Genomic DNA, 16,590 nt, shown 5'->3' on the forward strand with positions numbered 1-16,590 from the left:
AGAATAGAGCTTCTGTTACTGTGCCTATTCTAACACTACTCTGCAGTTTTAACACTGAAGCTCTCCACGGAGCCTCAGGTGGCTTGTCTCAGACGCAGCTGCAAGGCTGTAAAGATACAGGAACATCAACAAGTACCGTTTTTTCCCAGGTGTAAATGAATGTGCTATACAGCTATATAGTACCTACATACTTTCACAAATCTGTTTGTGTGCATAGGTGTTAGTATATATAATATATATATTAATATATATTTCTTCAAATAAGAGCTGCTCACGTACTAACTTGGCTATTGTTAAATCACTTGACAGACTTTAAAACTAAAATGCAGAAATCTGCACTACTAGTTAATACAATACATAGCACGCTAAGCTAAAGTAGCTGTTGAATCAGCTGTGTATAAAATTAATGTTAATGTGTTTATGTAGATATTTGAACGTGTGATGAATCTGTGTTCTGTGATTGAGTTTCTGTGTCAGCTAGGTAAAATTAAAAATTTGCATAAATAATAAGAACTTAATTGGAATAGTGTTAATTATGAGAATAAGTACAACATAAGAAATGAAAAAAATACAATGAGTATTCTTTTCAGAATCTTTGAAGTTTCTGTCTTATCTTGGCTTGTGGCTCCACTTTATATCTTTTCCTAATTTTTTAATATAATTAGGTTTTCATCTTTTCCTTTAGTCATTTGAAAAAAAATAACTGGTAGTGCTGAGAGCTAAGAAGACTGATTCAAACTTTTGACTAAACAACTCCCACCAAATGTCCGGAATTCAGAGGGACAGACATTCAGCCAGGAGGAGGGGGGAGAACAAGCAGAACTGGGGGATTTGTGCTATAGCATGGAGCTAGGCTCTTTGGATCGATGGATTCAGGGATGTTTTCCACTATGAAATTTACTTAAAAGCATCTTAAATTATGAGCTTTTTTTTTACAGAGCTTTTAGAAGATGGGAGGAAGCAGTTGAAGAAATAAAAGTTTAAAGTTGAGGGTGGGTTTAGGTATGCGAAAAACCTATGCAGGCATCTAAACCAGAGGGATTAGTGCTAAGGAGGGGGGTTTACTTTCTCTCAACACTTCTGGTGCTTTGGGGAAAAGTGTGTTACATCCTCAGTGTTTTGTGACAGGCAAGGTCGTGGCTTTCGGCTGGAAGTGGGGAGGGTAGAGTGGAGGAAATGTGTGGAATCAGGAGTTTTGAGAATGGCTTCAGCTAGATGTGGAACTGCTGACAGAGCACTTCTGGGCTCCTCTGCAGCTTGGCTTTAAACGGGGGGAAGGACCAACAGCCCGTGTGTTCAAGCTGAAGAGAATGGAGCATGAACTGCTGCTGGGTATAAATGGCACCTTCTGTGGTGTAAGCTGGCATAAATAAATGTGTTCAATAAGTAGGTAAAATAACCCAAATAACCCATATAATGATCCTGGTAGTCTCTTAACTTTTTTTATTGATTGGCAATTAATTAGGTTTGTAGTTCATATCCATTGTTTTTCTTAGTGCTTGATGTCAGTTTTGCTTTAGCTTCATATTTGGTCTCCTCTGTATAATATAATGAATGTATAAATATATTTTCTTTTTTTCTTTTTTTCTTTTTTTTTTTTAAGTCAGTCAGTATGTACATAATAGGTAGAACTGCAGAGAGTAAGTGCGTGAATACTGGCCAGAAAACTTAGGGAATGGACTGGAGCATGAGGAGACATGGTGCATGGCTTATGGCTGAGAACATAACAGAGGAAAGCTTGAACTTTTAGTTCAAGCTAAAGTAACAGTAAATAAAAAGGTTGTGGTAGGACTTGCAATGTGTGCAGCAATGCCCATTTATAATGTGGCCATATATAATCTGCAAATGTTTCTTGTTATGAAACACCAAGGATGTAGATGCTTATTTGTTCGGATAACTTTGGGAAAGCATGCAAAGGCATTGTAGTGCTCATGTAAGAATTAATTCAAAGGGTTGGTGTATGTTTCTAAAGTGGTTTTCAATGTCTGATTTTTTCAAAAATATTTGCCATTGTAAACATCAGTTAACTTAGCACAAGAAAAAGTGTTTTAGTAGGATTGGAAATGTTTGTTTAGCCTAATATTATAAAGCAAAGCATTTGTCAGAAGCAGAATTTCAGACTTGTTGAGTATTCTCCTGTCCCACTAACACGGGATTTGGGAGTTTTACCACTTGCATGTTCTGTATGTGGGAAGTAATATACATAAAGAGTAAATGAACCACTTAACCTTATTCAAAACTTTTGCATTTTTATTCCTTTATCAGAGTTTCTTTTTCTATTCACATCATGTGATTTTCTTTGATCTGTTAATACAAGAAAGTTTATAATTTGTTCTAAAAGTACTTTTGTTTTGTTGGTGGTTTTCTTTTCTTTTTTATTTTATAAAAAAATAAGTAAAGGCTGTATAGTTTGACAAAAGTTTAAGTTACCCTAGTGTTGCATGGGAACAATGTTTCTTATGATCACAACAGCATGATTAAGTAGGCAATGTTTTAGAGTATATTGACATTCAGTGTTGAATTTTGTGCACATGTTTTTTATTTTGTTGAGATATCTGCATGTCATTAAAATGTGGTTCATTTTCTTTTCTCATTAGTTCATTTATTTCTATGTGAAGACACTGTAATTTATTTTAATTTCATTTTCTTATTGTTAGATTTATTTTCCTCTGTAGTGACATGTAGAAAGGTATTTTTGGTATCATTCTTTGAATTTCTCAGAGGGTATTATCTAACTGGTGACAGGAAAAATTTGTTCACATTTGTCGCTTATTTATTGCACATCTCAATACAATTATAATTTTTCTAATTTGCATGTTACAGAAATGAAGCAAGGACAAGAAAATATTAAATTAAAGACAGAGAACATAAGCAAACAAGTGGTCATTGACTGAAATAATAATGTGCATGTTGTTTTCCCCCCTTCTCCCTCCTGCATGCAGGGATTTGGTTTCGTAACTTTCGAAAATAGTGCTGATGCGGACAGGGCGAGGGAGAAATTACACGGCACCGTGGTAGAGGGCCGTAAAATCGAGGTGCATGTTCAAAATATTTTCCTTTTCATCTTTTTTATAAATGTCTGCTTCACTCTCATTTGTTGTTTCAGATGCATCATTGGTGTCTTCTGTGTGCTCCCCTTTCCCCTTCCCATTGTTTATATATATATTTATATATAAAGAGAGAGAATCTGGCCTTACTTGGGTTTTTTATTATTATTTCTTTTGTAATTATTATTATTATTATCATGATTGCTGAAAGGTTGATGACAGAATTAAAAAAAAAATGAAAGCTTTAATATTTTGAAGTTATTTTGGATGTTTTGTAAATCAATGGGTGCAGTAGATTCCAAAAACCAGCCAACAAAAAAAAGAAAAAAAAAATTGAGAACAACAAAAAAAGAAAAAGTGTGACAGACAAAACAAAAACAAACAAAAGGTTGGTTTTTTTGGTTTTTTCGTTTTTTTTTTTTTTTTTTTTCTTTTTTTTTTTTTTTCCTGCAGGGTTGATGTGGGATCCACAGTGGCTTTTAAAAATTAAAATTGGGAAAGAAGCATCCAAAAGATGTACAAGAAAAAAAAACAAACAAAAAAAAAAAAGCCAGACTAGAGACCGAGCAATTTTAGCATTTAATTTTTAACGAAACTATCAGGCCACTTTGGCTCGATGGCCTGAGCCATTCATACCTATTAAAAAAACAACAAAAATGTGTTTTAATACCACTGGATCCCCTTCAATACTGCCTCAGTCGTATTTGTTAGAATAAAAAAATACCAATTGAAAATGCTGTCGTCTTTTGAGTAAGATGTTGCATATTTTGCCTTTTCATTTTCCCCCTTCGACGGTAGCGCTTAGGGCCCTCACCAAACTCTCAGTAACCATGGTAACTGTATACATACCCATGCTGGCGATGGTGCTGAATGGTAAGTGGAGAAGTCCATCTGCCGTTTCACGTATTTAGCGCTGATATACCACGTGAATTTTTTTGACTTGTTGTATTAAGTTTTCTTGATGCTACATTTTTTTCTATATTGGTACGCCTGTAATTGAGTGTACGTTTTAAGCAAGCCTGGGAGGCACTGATTGGATTGAGGATATGACTTCGTGCACATCTTACTCAGATTGTTAACTCCATATTGTGTTAAATAATGCACCCTCTTTTTATCCTTTTGTTAGCTGTGATTTTAAAGCTTGAATGATTTTGTTAATTCTTGCAATGAAAAAGGCTCTTGTTCCAAGTGTTGAATGCTAGATGTTGCTTTTCCAATGGTACTTCTCTTCTAAAGGGTTATGTTGCACACTGCTAAAATTCGTTTGTCCCTTTTTTTGACATTTTCTTTGTTTCCTTGTACCTTGTCTCTTTCCTTTCTACTCCACTGCATGTTCCTTCATATGATCTTTTTTTCTGTTTTGAGTATTTATTGTATCAGTGTTATCATGGAATACAAGCATGCTCTTAAGTCTTAAATTATGCAGTACCTTTTAATTTGCTTTTAATGTCTTTTTATTAAAGTTTAAATGATATGATGTTGCTTTATTGAAATGATTTGTAAGTTAAAATGGTTATGAAAGTAAATGTAATTATAAATAGTATGATTTTGTTATGCTCCTGTTGCCTTCTATAAATTAAATTGCATTTTATTTTTACATGACTAATAGCAGTAATAATGCATGCATTTAATAGCAACATGGACTCTCTCTGTAACCCTTTCTAATCTGGTGTTCTATGTGCTTAGGTAAATAATGCAACAGCACGTGTAATGACAAATAAAAAGACCGTCAACCCTTACACAAATGGTAAGTGCATGAGATCTGGGTGCGTTGTTTTAATGTTGGTGCATGTGAAGCCTTACGCTTCTGCGGAACGGGTGGGCTCATCTTCTCACGGAGTGTCATGGACGCGTCTCCTTGGGCTCAGGTGCTGTCCAGCGACCTAAAACATCATATGGCTGGGCGTAAATTCTGGCTGCGTAGAGTTCAGCTAATTCACAGCCATGTGGGCATAGCATGCGTCATATTGCCTGATTGGAATTCTGCGTGATTAACCACAGTGGCCTTTGTACAGGAAAATATACCTGACAGGGAAGCATTATTCTCTTTTAGCTTTGTGCAGTGTTAATGTTGCGATGAATGAACTAATCGGAGGATTCAGTTTTGCTTGGATGATGGAGGTAGGGAGACCAGCAAGGAGAATGTCTCTGTCAGGCATGAGATACTTTTTGGTACCAAGACACACATCTAGTCAAAGATAATTTTCTGTTTCTTCTTTCCACACATTCTTAGAAGTAAAGGGCAAGCTGTAAGGGGTGCTGCTTCCAGGTTGTGTTTTTTTTTTTTTTTTCCCCTGGAAAAATCTAAATTCCAAGCTTTCTAAAAAAATCCATTCTAATACCAATCTAAATTGTTATAAAGTATGTAAAAATGTTTCCTTTGGCAGTAGTTTCCTTGGAGTTCTTTGCATTCGCTAGTTCAGAAAATTCTGACAAGTTCCAAACTCAACAATGTCAAACAATAATATATCCAATTGAAGTTAATTGCAATTACATTTTCTAGTTTTACTAGACTGCGTAGTTATAATTGTTTCCTTTTTGATTTAATTGAGGTTTTGCCATCCAGCAGAAAGCAGGTGAAATCTACATGTACATCAGTAAAGGTTTCCACAGGTAGCTTAGGTTCTTCCATGTTGAAATGAAATAATGGATCTTATTTTCTGTATCTGAGGTATCATTAAGGAGGTTTTACTAAAACCCTAGGCAAACAGTGGCTTTATTTTTTAATGAGAGAGTCATAATTTTTTCCTACCACAGTAAAAATAAAATATAGTAATATTTTTTGTTTGACATGTGATAATTGAACTAGTTAGAATGATCTGGAGAAGAGTCTGAAATTCCTCATGCTTTCTCAGAAATTGTTTTCTTCCTCATTTTGTATGTAGATGTGGAACTTGGCAAATGATCCAGATGGGAAAATCTCCAGTTTTACTGGCTTTAAAACATCTCGCTGAATCTAGCGAAAGAGACATGAAGCTTGACTGGATCACATAACAAGATTTTTTTGCAAAAAGGAGCTAAATTAACTATACGCATGTGATACTATGAACATTGTCTGCTTTATTGAATGACAAAAGGCTAAAAATAGTTTTATTGTAAATTTTGATCTATATTTTTAATTCATATTATCCCAAGGCTTCCAAACTGTTAATTAGCAAATAACACATTGCATATCAACACATCCAGTGCTGAAGGAAGGGAATGCTGGAAACAGAGATGTGAAATTTTTAGGAGTCTGATTTTAGAGGAGGCTAACCTCTGTGTCCTGCACTGCAGGATTACTCAGGCCATACATTATCATTTATTAATATCCAAACCAAGGAAGATGAAAGTCTGCTGTTAAGTTGTTCCCACTTACACTGTTTTGTCTTTCTGGACTAAATCTCACCAAAAGTGCGAAATACCTTGTTCAGTGCAGAACAAATAATATTTATGTTTGTAAATCCAGACATCCAAGGTGTTGCATGTAGGATGTTCTTTTACACACTTTTTGAGGGTATCAACCAAGACAAACTCTGGTTGTAGTTCATACAAGTTGTGTTTTTTTGGTTTGGTGGTGTGGGGTTTTGTTTTGGTTTTTTTAATGCCTGAGGTCCACTAAAGCAAACACACAAGGAGAACAGTGTTCTTCTTGCATAATCATTACAAGCGACAAGGAATGAAGTGTAGACATGCAAGGTGCTTCATTTAGTTTAATCAGTGCTTGTATTATCAGTCATCCTGACATTGAATGATTCTAGTTCTTTATCATTTTTTCAGGAATTAACCAGTGCTATAGCTGATTATTAAAGATTATTGTTCTCTAAAGTAAAGGTCTAATCTTTTAAATAGGACATAAGGCTAGTTTTTCTGTGTTCTGTAACCATATTAACATTTGCAAGATGCTTCTGACGTGGATAACCAGAAACATTTTGCTTGCGCGTGCCTATCTCTTCAAAGCCACTTTTTTTTTTAATGTCTCTTTATTTCTCAGAGTATGTGGTGACTGACATGTTATTGGCAGGTATTCAAACCGTAGCTGGGGCATAGTATTATGTAAAAACATCAGGCACCAATAGTTATTGTAATTTAAAGATAAGATATGCTCTGTTTTGTCTTTCATTCCTGAATACTGGTGGTTGTTTGATAACAGGGCTCGTTGTAAATATGATTGCAAAAGGCAGTAGGTTTTAAAGCACAAAAACCTAGTGTTTTTTTAAATATATGCAGCTTCATTCAAATAAGTGGCTTGCTTTTGTGTCCTAGGTGGTGTTTGAAATAAGTACGCTTTCCTGTGACTGTCAACAATTCCCAAAATGAACAGTTAATAAATGCTCAGTTGCTAGGAGAGCTTTTTTATGCAAGTTTGTTATCAGACAGGATGATTTTGATGGCTCACCTCATGTGCTTTGGAGGTAGAACTGCCTTTTCTTTGCAAATAAATTCAGTATCAGGAGTTCTACTTGTTCACAAAAATATTTCAGAGGTATTTTTAGATGTTCCAACCTCTCCCGTTCACAGTTATACTTTCTTCTGATGCCCATATTGCAGTTCAGGGCGTTCATCCAGGTGTTGCATGGAATAAAGAATTATGAGCAAGTAGATTCAGAGAACCGCAGCAATGAGTGAGGAACATGAAACAGAGATCAGTAGAGGGAAAAATATGTTTTAAAGTTTATACTTGCGGTGCCTTGAATTTGAGGCTTCTGATGATCTAAACTTAGATGCAAAATCACAGCTAGTGACTATTACCACAGTTAAATTCCCTCCTGCACCCCTTCCCTCCCCCCTCTGTGTGCAAACAGGAGAAAGCAAATGGTGTCGCAGGGCTCCTCTCCTGCCAAAGCATTCCTCCGGCCATGGGTGCCTGTCTGGCCTGTGAAATGAAATAATCCTCTCTGCACCGCTGTGCCCCACTTCCTACCAAAGCTTGTTACACTGTGCAGTGTGATTATTTTCTTCCCTTTAGCGTGCTTAGCATGCATTTCTTTGGATGACTGTACATACAGGGTGGGGTTTGGGGAAGGCAAAGGGGGTCTCGGTTTCCTTGTTTGGTTTTTAAGGTTTGAGCTTTTATAGTTTAAACTTGAGGAGGGGCGTGGTATTGTGACAGTAAGAAAAATGCACAAATTTACACGCACTGCAGAGAATTTGCCTCCTCCAGCTGCCAAAATAGGGTTACCTGGCAGCTGCTTGTTCGGATACATCAACTAGTATCACACTTGATTAACCCGCAGCTACGGGCCAGCACATTGCTAGCTGGCAAAGAGAAAGTTAAATTTAATTACTGTTATTTTCACAATGAATGAAATTTCCTGTATAAGCTTCACAAAGTTAGGTGAGGCAGCCGTCACTGGGAGAGAGGTAAGGAACTGATGTACGAGAGTGGCCTTCAGCTGTGAAGAGCAGCCTGCGTCTTCCAAGATTTTTTCTTTCTCTTGGAAAATTGTGGCACTGTTAGTGTAACTTAGACCTGAGAGCTGTCTGTCAGCTTCTTTGACAGCAAAAGCTGACGGATCTGAAATTCAGCCCAGCTTTCATTTTGAATGGTGTTGATCAGTGGTCTTTTGAGGAGATAATGAATTTGGAATATTAAATATTTCCCAAACAATAAAAAGTTAGAATTTTTTACTGAAAGTCTCAAAATTTGGATGATTTTCTGTCACGTAAAATTTTACTAAGAGTAAAAAAAGGTAGGAATAGTTTTCTTTGATGTTTTTATTGAGATTTTGGAATACACTTTTTCAGTTTGATCATGCATTATGGTTTCATGATCTTCTGCTATTCTTTTGTATTACATGATATGGCCAAGGCAGAAACAAGCCTCAATATAGTTTGCATTTAAATTCTTCTGATCTTGGCTCTTCTGATTTTGAAAAGCCTTGTTGTCCCTGATTGTATTTTGTTTCCAGCAGCATATAGGATCTATTTTAAGTACCATAGCTCTTGAGTTTACAAGATGCTTTTGCTCAGGTATTTTTCCTTTGTTCCCATGTACAAATGGTGCTTCCCAGTCCTCTGATTCCAGTGTGCTTTTCGAAAACCCCTATTTTATCACTCCTAGTAGTTAAAATAATTGTTCAAACACTTTAAAAAAAAAAAGTGGGGGGGGGGGGGGGCGTTCTGTGGAGTTTGGAGGTAACTGGGAGTGGGTCTACCCATGGTTGAGCAAAACACAGTAATTGGCACTTTACCGCAGCTGAGAAGGCAAATGAGTTCACCAGTGTGTTCTCCTGCTGTTCTCTTACCCCTTCCCCTTCAATTGCTTCTAGCACTGTCATCTGTAGCATGACATGCTTTGAACAGGCTTTGCTCTTGCAGCAAGCCTGCGTGCTCCGGGCACACCTGGAAATGCCACGTCGGGTGCAAGGACACAGGTGGATTTTGGCCAGAACACACAATACGGAAGATCTGTTGCTTCTGTGCTTTGGTTTTATGCCAGCTGTGGGAGGACAGTGATCATCTGAGAGGGAGGCAGTGGCTGCATTCGTACCACTTCAGAGCTTTGCAGAGTGTGACCACAGCATTTTCGTACAGGGCAGCTACTTTACAGCAACAGGCTAACAGCATTTACCGGCTGCAAGTGCAGGCCTGCCGGCGTGTGGGAGCGTGCCCGTCACTGTCCTGCTTCAGTGCAGACAGCTACATGTACAAATGCAAAGGGAAAAAAGTCTCCAGCATTTGCCTGGGATCCCACAGTGTGCAAATATCTTGTGTCACAAGAGACATTTCCATGCAGTGTCTAGGCTTTTGTTTTTCCCAGACTAGAATGAAAATGCCCAGATTATTTGATTGCCTTGTAACCTACACTAACACAAATTTATCAGAAACGTTTCTGTCCAGAAAATGAGCTGTTCTGGCCTCTCTGGCTTGTAACCAGGGAGTTAAAGCAAGGAGAAAGGACTGATCTAGTCTGGTACTGCATGATACAGGGATGCCTGAACTAGTTCTGACTTAGTTCCCTAACTTAAGGGAATAAGTCCATGGCAGCTCTGCATTGCAGCCAAGGTAATTCACCTGATAATTCACACCAGTACTACGTGTCCAGAGGATACCTTGTGTCATTACTTACTTCTGTACTTCAGAGCCTGATATTAAAGATCAGAAATCTAACATGCCTATAAACGTTCTATTAAAATAACCTCTTTAGAAGCCATTTTATCTGTATGCCTTTATAAAAGAAAATTTAAAAATCATTATTATTATTATCATCACCAATTGTAATATTAACTTTGTTATGTCTTTATGTTTGCTGCAGGCTGGAAATTAAATCCAGTTGTTGGTGCAGTTTATAGTCCAGAATTCTATGCAGGTAAGGATTACTCCATAGTTGTCCATGCCATATTTTATTTTAGTATTCTTCAAAATGTGCAAAAGTACAGATTATGTGTTTGGTGTGACATTTTGTTTCTTGTTTTGATTCATGTTAACTGTAAGTCATTTAAAAGTTTGTGATGCAAGATTTTAAGTCACCTGGGCATACTGAAGTTTATGTAGAAGATATGAAATACCTTTTTATTGGAAAGTAGATAGCATAACATGAAATGTACTGCAATATCCCAGTCTTACATGAGATTTTATTTATATTTTATTTCTTGTTTTATTTTATATTTCAGTACAGTCACTTTCCTCCAGGAAGTATTTAAGCCTAGTGAGAAATAACCTATCTATAACAAAAGAATCTATCTATAGATAAATACTTTTTGTATATATGTGTACATAGACACACATAAGTATAGAATATCTGTGTTCATAATTTTTTTACATTTTTCTTTAGATTTTTTATTTAGTTATTCCATTGCTTAAAACTTTTGTATTTTTAGATCTGTATTCTATCACTTGAGTCTTTGCTAAGACTGAATTCTGATCCTGGTTACAATTTGGAAGTAATGAGATACAGTCTTTCTGCTGGAAGTCAGTCATGGCTAGCAAGTTTCCAAATGTGCTTTAGCAACACTATTGAAAACAAACGTGGTTGTACTCCAAAACCCAATTGATTTCTGAGGAATTTGAATCCTGCCCATAAACATCACTGGCAAGTCCAAAACAGCCAGTTTTTGAAAGCTAATAATTTACATCTAAGACAGAAATAATGCCTCTGAACCCAAATATTTCTAATGGGTAATAAAGTTACCTTCCTTTCTTAGGTTCCAAAATCACTTATGAGTCTGCCATGACTTCCATGGGAAACTCTGAGAGTTTTTCAGTTTTCCATTTGGATCATTTTTTCGGTAGTCTCTGTGTGTATGCACTGGATACAAATACCTAATTATATTTTAAAAACCAATAATATTTATCCGTGGTCACACACATAGTAATCGAGAATAAAAAGGTAAATGTAGAATACATTCTTTGCAGCAAGTAAAGAACAGGTATTAGGGCAGCAGTTCTCACAGATGGTGGTTGAGCATGGGAAGAGTTGCCCACATAAGCTGGGGAATCTCCATGCCACCACTAAACAAAGCTGCAAATCTTTTGTCAGTTCAAGGGACTTCAAGAGATAAAAATTGTTAAATAGGACTACTGCTACAAGCAGATATTTATTTTTTTAAAAACTACCTATAATATATCCAGTGCCATCTTCTAAGATAGATGAAAATGTTCCAATTAGGGTAAAAGTGGCACAGTATAGTAAAAATACTAACTTGTCATTCATGGAATTGCAATATTTAGTGTAGGGAGAATTTATTTCCTTCTTTGATGTATGCCTACATTGAAAACAGGAATTTAACATTGATCTTGTTTAAGTAGTTAGTGAACCAACCCTGAACCTGCATAAATTAGAAAGTCAGTTATTAGTCATTTTATATAAATGACTTTGTGTTAATGACAAATATAATAATATTCCCATAGTACAGTAATCAATTTTCTAATACGTATGCAGAATTAACAATCTGACTTATAATTGTCTCATGAAGTAGGGCATGAAGAGTTCACATAGTTTGTAAATTAAAATCAATATTTTCAATCTCTCCTGAAGGTAATTTTCCTAATTTACTGGACTTTTCCCTAACATTTATTTTGTCTTTTAATTATAAAATGGCAGGTTATTGATTTTTTTGTATAACCTCCTAAAGTCCCAAGTGCATTTTTATTGCCAACACAAGGGAGGTGTTTGCCCTTCTTAATGAGAATCTTTAATTACCATTAGAAGAGTATTAATTTAATTTTATGACTTATGACATGCACTCCACCACACCTATGCAGAAAGTTCTATCAAGATACTTCACATATTTCAGATGTTTTTCTGTTTATACTTGCAGGCAGTTCTAGTTTTTGGTTTTTTTTCAGAATTTATATCAAATGCATATTTTCTATACTGACTGAAAGATAATTTTTTTTCTCAGACATTTAAACTTCCTTTTAAGCAATTTAAATAAAAAATATAAAAAAGAGAGCGAGCTCTGTGCAGGTCTCTTAAAGCTGTTAGAAAATGAAACAGTAAAAGAGCAATGCAGTTCTTGCATGCCATAATAGAGTACTGCAACATATTTTTCCTTTTGGGCTCCCCTCTACCACCTTATTTGGAGAAGAAGCAACTGCATTTTTTAATATTATAAAATTATAAATCTGATTCTTAAGACAGTCAGAGTTGTAGTTACTTGGTTTAATTATTGTCACCAACACTGCCATGTTAAGATTGTACCAACTCTTGCACAGTCAGTGCAAGAAGTTCCTTTAGCTTCTAATAAATGATGAAAAATTTGGCCAGTTCTGAAATAAAGATGATACATGTGCAGAGGAATTGTTGATTTAAAGTACCTTTAATCTTCATAAATAAATGAAAAAACAGAAGGTTATACAAAGCTGTCAGGATGGCACTGATGAATGGCAAATTCACCCGTTTCTCAATTGCTGGTGAAGACACATGCCGCAAGGCTTAACCGTATTGTACATCATATCTGCCAACTCATTTCTGTGATTAAATATTCCATCAGTGCGGGCTATAAGGCGGTAAAGCTTAACAAGATTCATAAGATGCACCACTTGAATACACATAACTCACTTCCTTGGATAGAGAGCACCCCGCATGCAAAAGAAAATTAGAATTGAGTTAAATTACTCCATAAGACAAGATCAATAGAGAAAGGAAAAGATCCCCTAATGCAATGCAAATCGAAGATATAGTTATGTCCTGACAACTTGAAGCAGACAATTAAAGTCAAATAGGGAGGAACGCAATGTAAATCAACCCTAAAACCTTGAAGATAATGGTAAACAGTAGGACCAGTGACATGATTGTTATAGCTGTGCGTTTTTTCTGAGTGTACACTTCTGTAAAAGAAAACCTTTGAGGAAACACATGACAGCTAAAAATGGAGACTGTAAGATACATAGCAGATGCACAGCAGACACTACCCAAGTAAAGTATTACTTGGGGACTGCAAAGTACTGTATATTTCCAAAACACTATAGTTTTTTCTTCCTCAGTAGCCCTTCTAAGACTGTTTTTCTGACTTTGAGATGCTCGTGCTGTAGTAAATTAGAATGCTGCCGAAATACAGCTATTTGGGTCACGTGGTAGCATTAATATAGATTTGCAATGACATGTTTGTGAAGTGCGATGTGATGCCATTGTAATCCCACACCCTAAGCCAGCCTCCCCAGCAGCTACCGACTGCGGCTGTGCTGGTGAACCGGCGGTGGCACAGCTCTGCCCTCCCCACAGCTCCACTGGGGGGTCCTCAAAGGACATTTCATAGAAAACGAAAGGCTGGTGATTTTTTTCATTTGTCATTTTTAGCATTTCACAGAATTCTACTTTCCCATATATCATAATTGATAGGTAATTTTTAAAAAGATTACTTAGGTCAACGTAGTTTCCTTCTAGTAAATAAAAGGATAGTATTAAGGTGCTTTTCCTCCTTATGAGAAACAAATGCTTACTGAAGTTATCATTTCCATTTCAGCTTATCTTTTTGAGCAAACTCTTTATCGAGTCCTTTGGCAGGTCCTAATGAGGGCATTGTAAGAAGCATTGTGTGCTTTGTCTCACAAAGTTTTCATGTAAAATGGGACAAATTTTTCATTTATTTGTATATCCATCCGATTTAAAATCCTTCCCACAGTGACCCATCATTTTCCTGTGTTAAGCTAGAGCCTATTACCTTCCCCTATGCACTCATCTGTGGCTGGCAAAATACAGATTTGCAGTTCAGTTTCTTTACTGGAAGTACTCTGGTACTTTATTACCATAACTTGTTACATTCTTTGTTTCTTTGGTTTGTTATAATATTATTTTTACCTGCTTATTTATTTTTATATAGTATATATTTTAGCTGTAGTACCTAGCCTTCCTTTCAGCCTTGGACAGTCTGAAAGCAAAGTTCCATGTTCTTTTCTGTTCTTGCAGATCTTTCTTTTCTCTTTTGTTTTTTGGAACGATGAATTTTGAGCAATCTGTTGCACTCTCCTTACTGAGATATAGAATGTTGTTGCATCCGTATTACTGCCTCAGTCCTTTAAAGCAGATAGCCTGAGACACAGTAAGGCCTTTTAAAAAGATTTTGTCCTTGTCAGTGGCAGAAACTCCATTTTAGGGCACCTACCTGTCGGAGAAGGTTCTTTTTGACGGTGGCAGCATGCAGGGTAGGGGAGAAGATGTTACAGAAATTACCTGGAAAAGTGGTGAATCTTCTTTCAAAGAACAGTTGTATTTGCAGTGACCCACATGAGGAAATATCCTTGCCTGGTCATAACCAACAAACAATATTTCAAAAATTTTGACATTTAAGTTGGCAGTGGAGAAAGAAATTACTTTAGCCTAGTGAAGAAGTACCATTAGAAGAAGTCATGGAACACAGATCAATGACAAGTAGTATAGATCCCATTCTCCTTTTACATAAGTGACTAATGACATCTGTGGGGTTTTTTCCTGAATACTCATGAAGTGCTAAAAGTTTTTCAGAAGCTATTTTCAAGATTCATGCTATGTAGCTGAGTAGTTGTAGTCACTTCGTAAATAGTCTTTACTCAGTGAGGACAGTTGTAGGCACCCAGTTTCTTGGGCACTTAGTAGTTATCATTCCAATGTGGCTTGGAACATTTTCCCCATCAGTTAAAATTAAAGAAGGGGGAAGAGCTTGTGCTTTTAATTATTTTATATTCCCTCAGAAGACAGAAAAGTTTTAGATGCCTGGGGTGTTTTAGCATGCTGTGTATTTGGAAGCTAGCAGTATCCTCCAAGAAGCAGATCTTGTAACAAACTTCCTTTCACAAGTTTGTTTAAAACTTTGAAATCTAATGTTATATATAATCAGGAGGTGAAGAAATACCATAGTACTATATATATGTATAAAAACATACACTTAAATAAGAGGAATCCAGGGGAAGAGAGGTTTCCTGTATGTTTGCTAAAACTAATTCTCTTTGTTCATGTCTTAAAGCATCTATTTCTGGAGTGTAAGAGCACCTGGGATTCATTTCATCTTTCTAGTGTTTCTCTTTGAATTTAAATGAGTCTTGCATAAGCTCAGCAAATACCCTAGAAACACTTCTTAGTGGAGGTGTTTGGAGTTTTTGAAGCTGAATTAGATGCTTGCACAGCAATTCTAATCCTAGGGTAAAAGTTCGCTGTACCATATCTGTAAGGCATAGTTTCGGTGAAAATTGGCTGTCTGTCAGTGTAAAGATTAATTCATCTTACAATTTGATTACATACACTAAGATTTGAACTTAGGCATTGACTAAGCAGTTTTTTCCTAAATAAACAAATTCTCAATATTGTTAGCTTAAGAGTTTAAATAATTTTCTATGGAAAAAAATAAATAATTATTGTTTAGTGTTCCATCTCATATATAGATGCACCTTTTCAAAGCATAAAACAAAGCTGTAACTGTTGTTTCCAAGACTGTAATGTTAAAGTCCCATCATACAAATGATGGCATCCTAGCTAGATTAACACCACTGATGACAGGTAATGCATTTCTAAAACTTCTGTGGAGATTTTACAAGCCATTATAGTGGAAATACTGGTTTATGAAAGATTAATAAAGGCAGTAGAAAAATGGAATTCAGCATCTGTATTAGCTATTTACTCAGAAAAATCTTCCAGAATTAATTATGCCTTATGCTACATTATAATGACTTTTTCATTAAAATGTATACTGTCATGGAAACTAAACAAGGATTGTTCAAAGAATAATGCCAATGACTTATTTTTTGAAAGATTAATTTTGTTAATTGGTTATACATAAAATTCTGGAGCAAGGTTAATCGACCTATATTTATCATCGTATCGAAGCCTGCACATTTTAAAGAGAAAATCACAGATACTGTCAGTATTACCCTTTTAAAGATGTTTCTTCTGTTTGCATGTATATTTAATAACACAGTATATACTGCAGCTTTGATACTGTTCCTATGTGATCGCTGAAAGAAATTCTATACACTTGATTATTTCATGGTGCATCATGAACTGTAGATAGAGCTTTACACCAGAAGATAGGGAATGGTTAAGAGGGGAGTTCCTGCTTCTCCTGTGCAAAAGTTTGGGAATTGTGGCTACACTCTGGTATAAAGGAATCAATTTTGACTGGATTATGATGAATTTGTGCAGAAATAG

The 16,590-nt window shown here is 36.0% G+C and overlaps 1 protein-coding gene across 26 annotated transcripts in view; it reads left to right on the forward strand.

The window, feature by feature from the left end:
- RBFOX1 (RNA binding fox-1 homolog 1) overlaps positions 1-16,590 on the forward strand; it is a 955,581-nt gene that overhangs the window by 859,770 nt on the left and 79,221 nt on the right. For all 26 annotated transcript variants that reach the window (XM_037386459.1, XM_037386456.1, XM_037386452.1 and 23 more), the window contains 3 exons: positions 2,943-3,035; positions 4,734-4,794; positions 10,285-10,338. In XM_037386459.1, coding sequence (XP_037242356.1) covers positions 2,943-3,035; positions 4,734-4,794; positions 10,285-10,338 — 208 coding nt within the window. The remainder of the gene's footprint in view (positions 1-2,942; positions 3,036-4,733; positions 4,795-10,284; positions 10,339-16,590) is intronic.

The sequence above is a fragment of the Falco rusticolus genome, chromosome 4 (assembly GCF_015220075.1).
Source record: "Falco rusticolus isolate bFalRus1 chromosome 4, bFalRus1.pri, whole genome shotgun sequence".
NCBI classification, from domain to species: domain Eukaryota; kingdom Metazoa; phylum Chordata; class Aves; order Falconiformes; family Falconidae; genus Falco; species Falco rusticolus.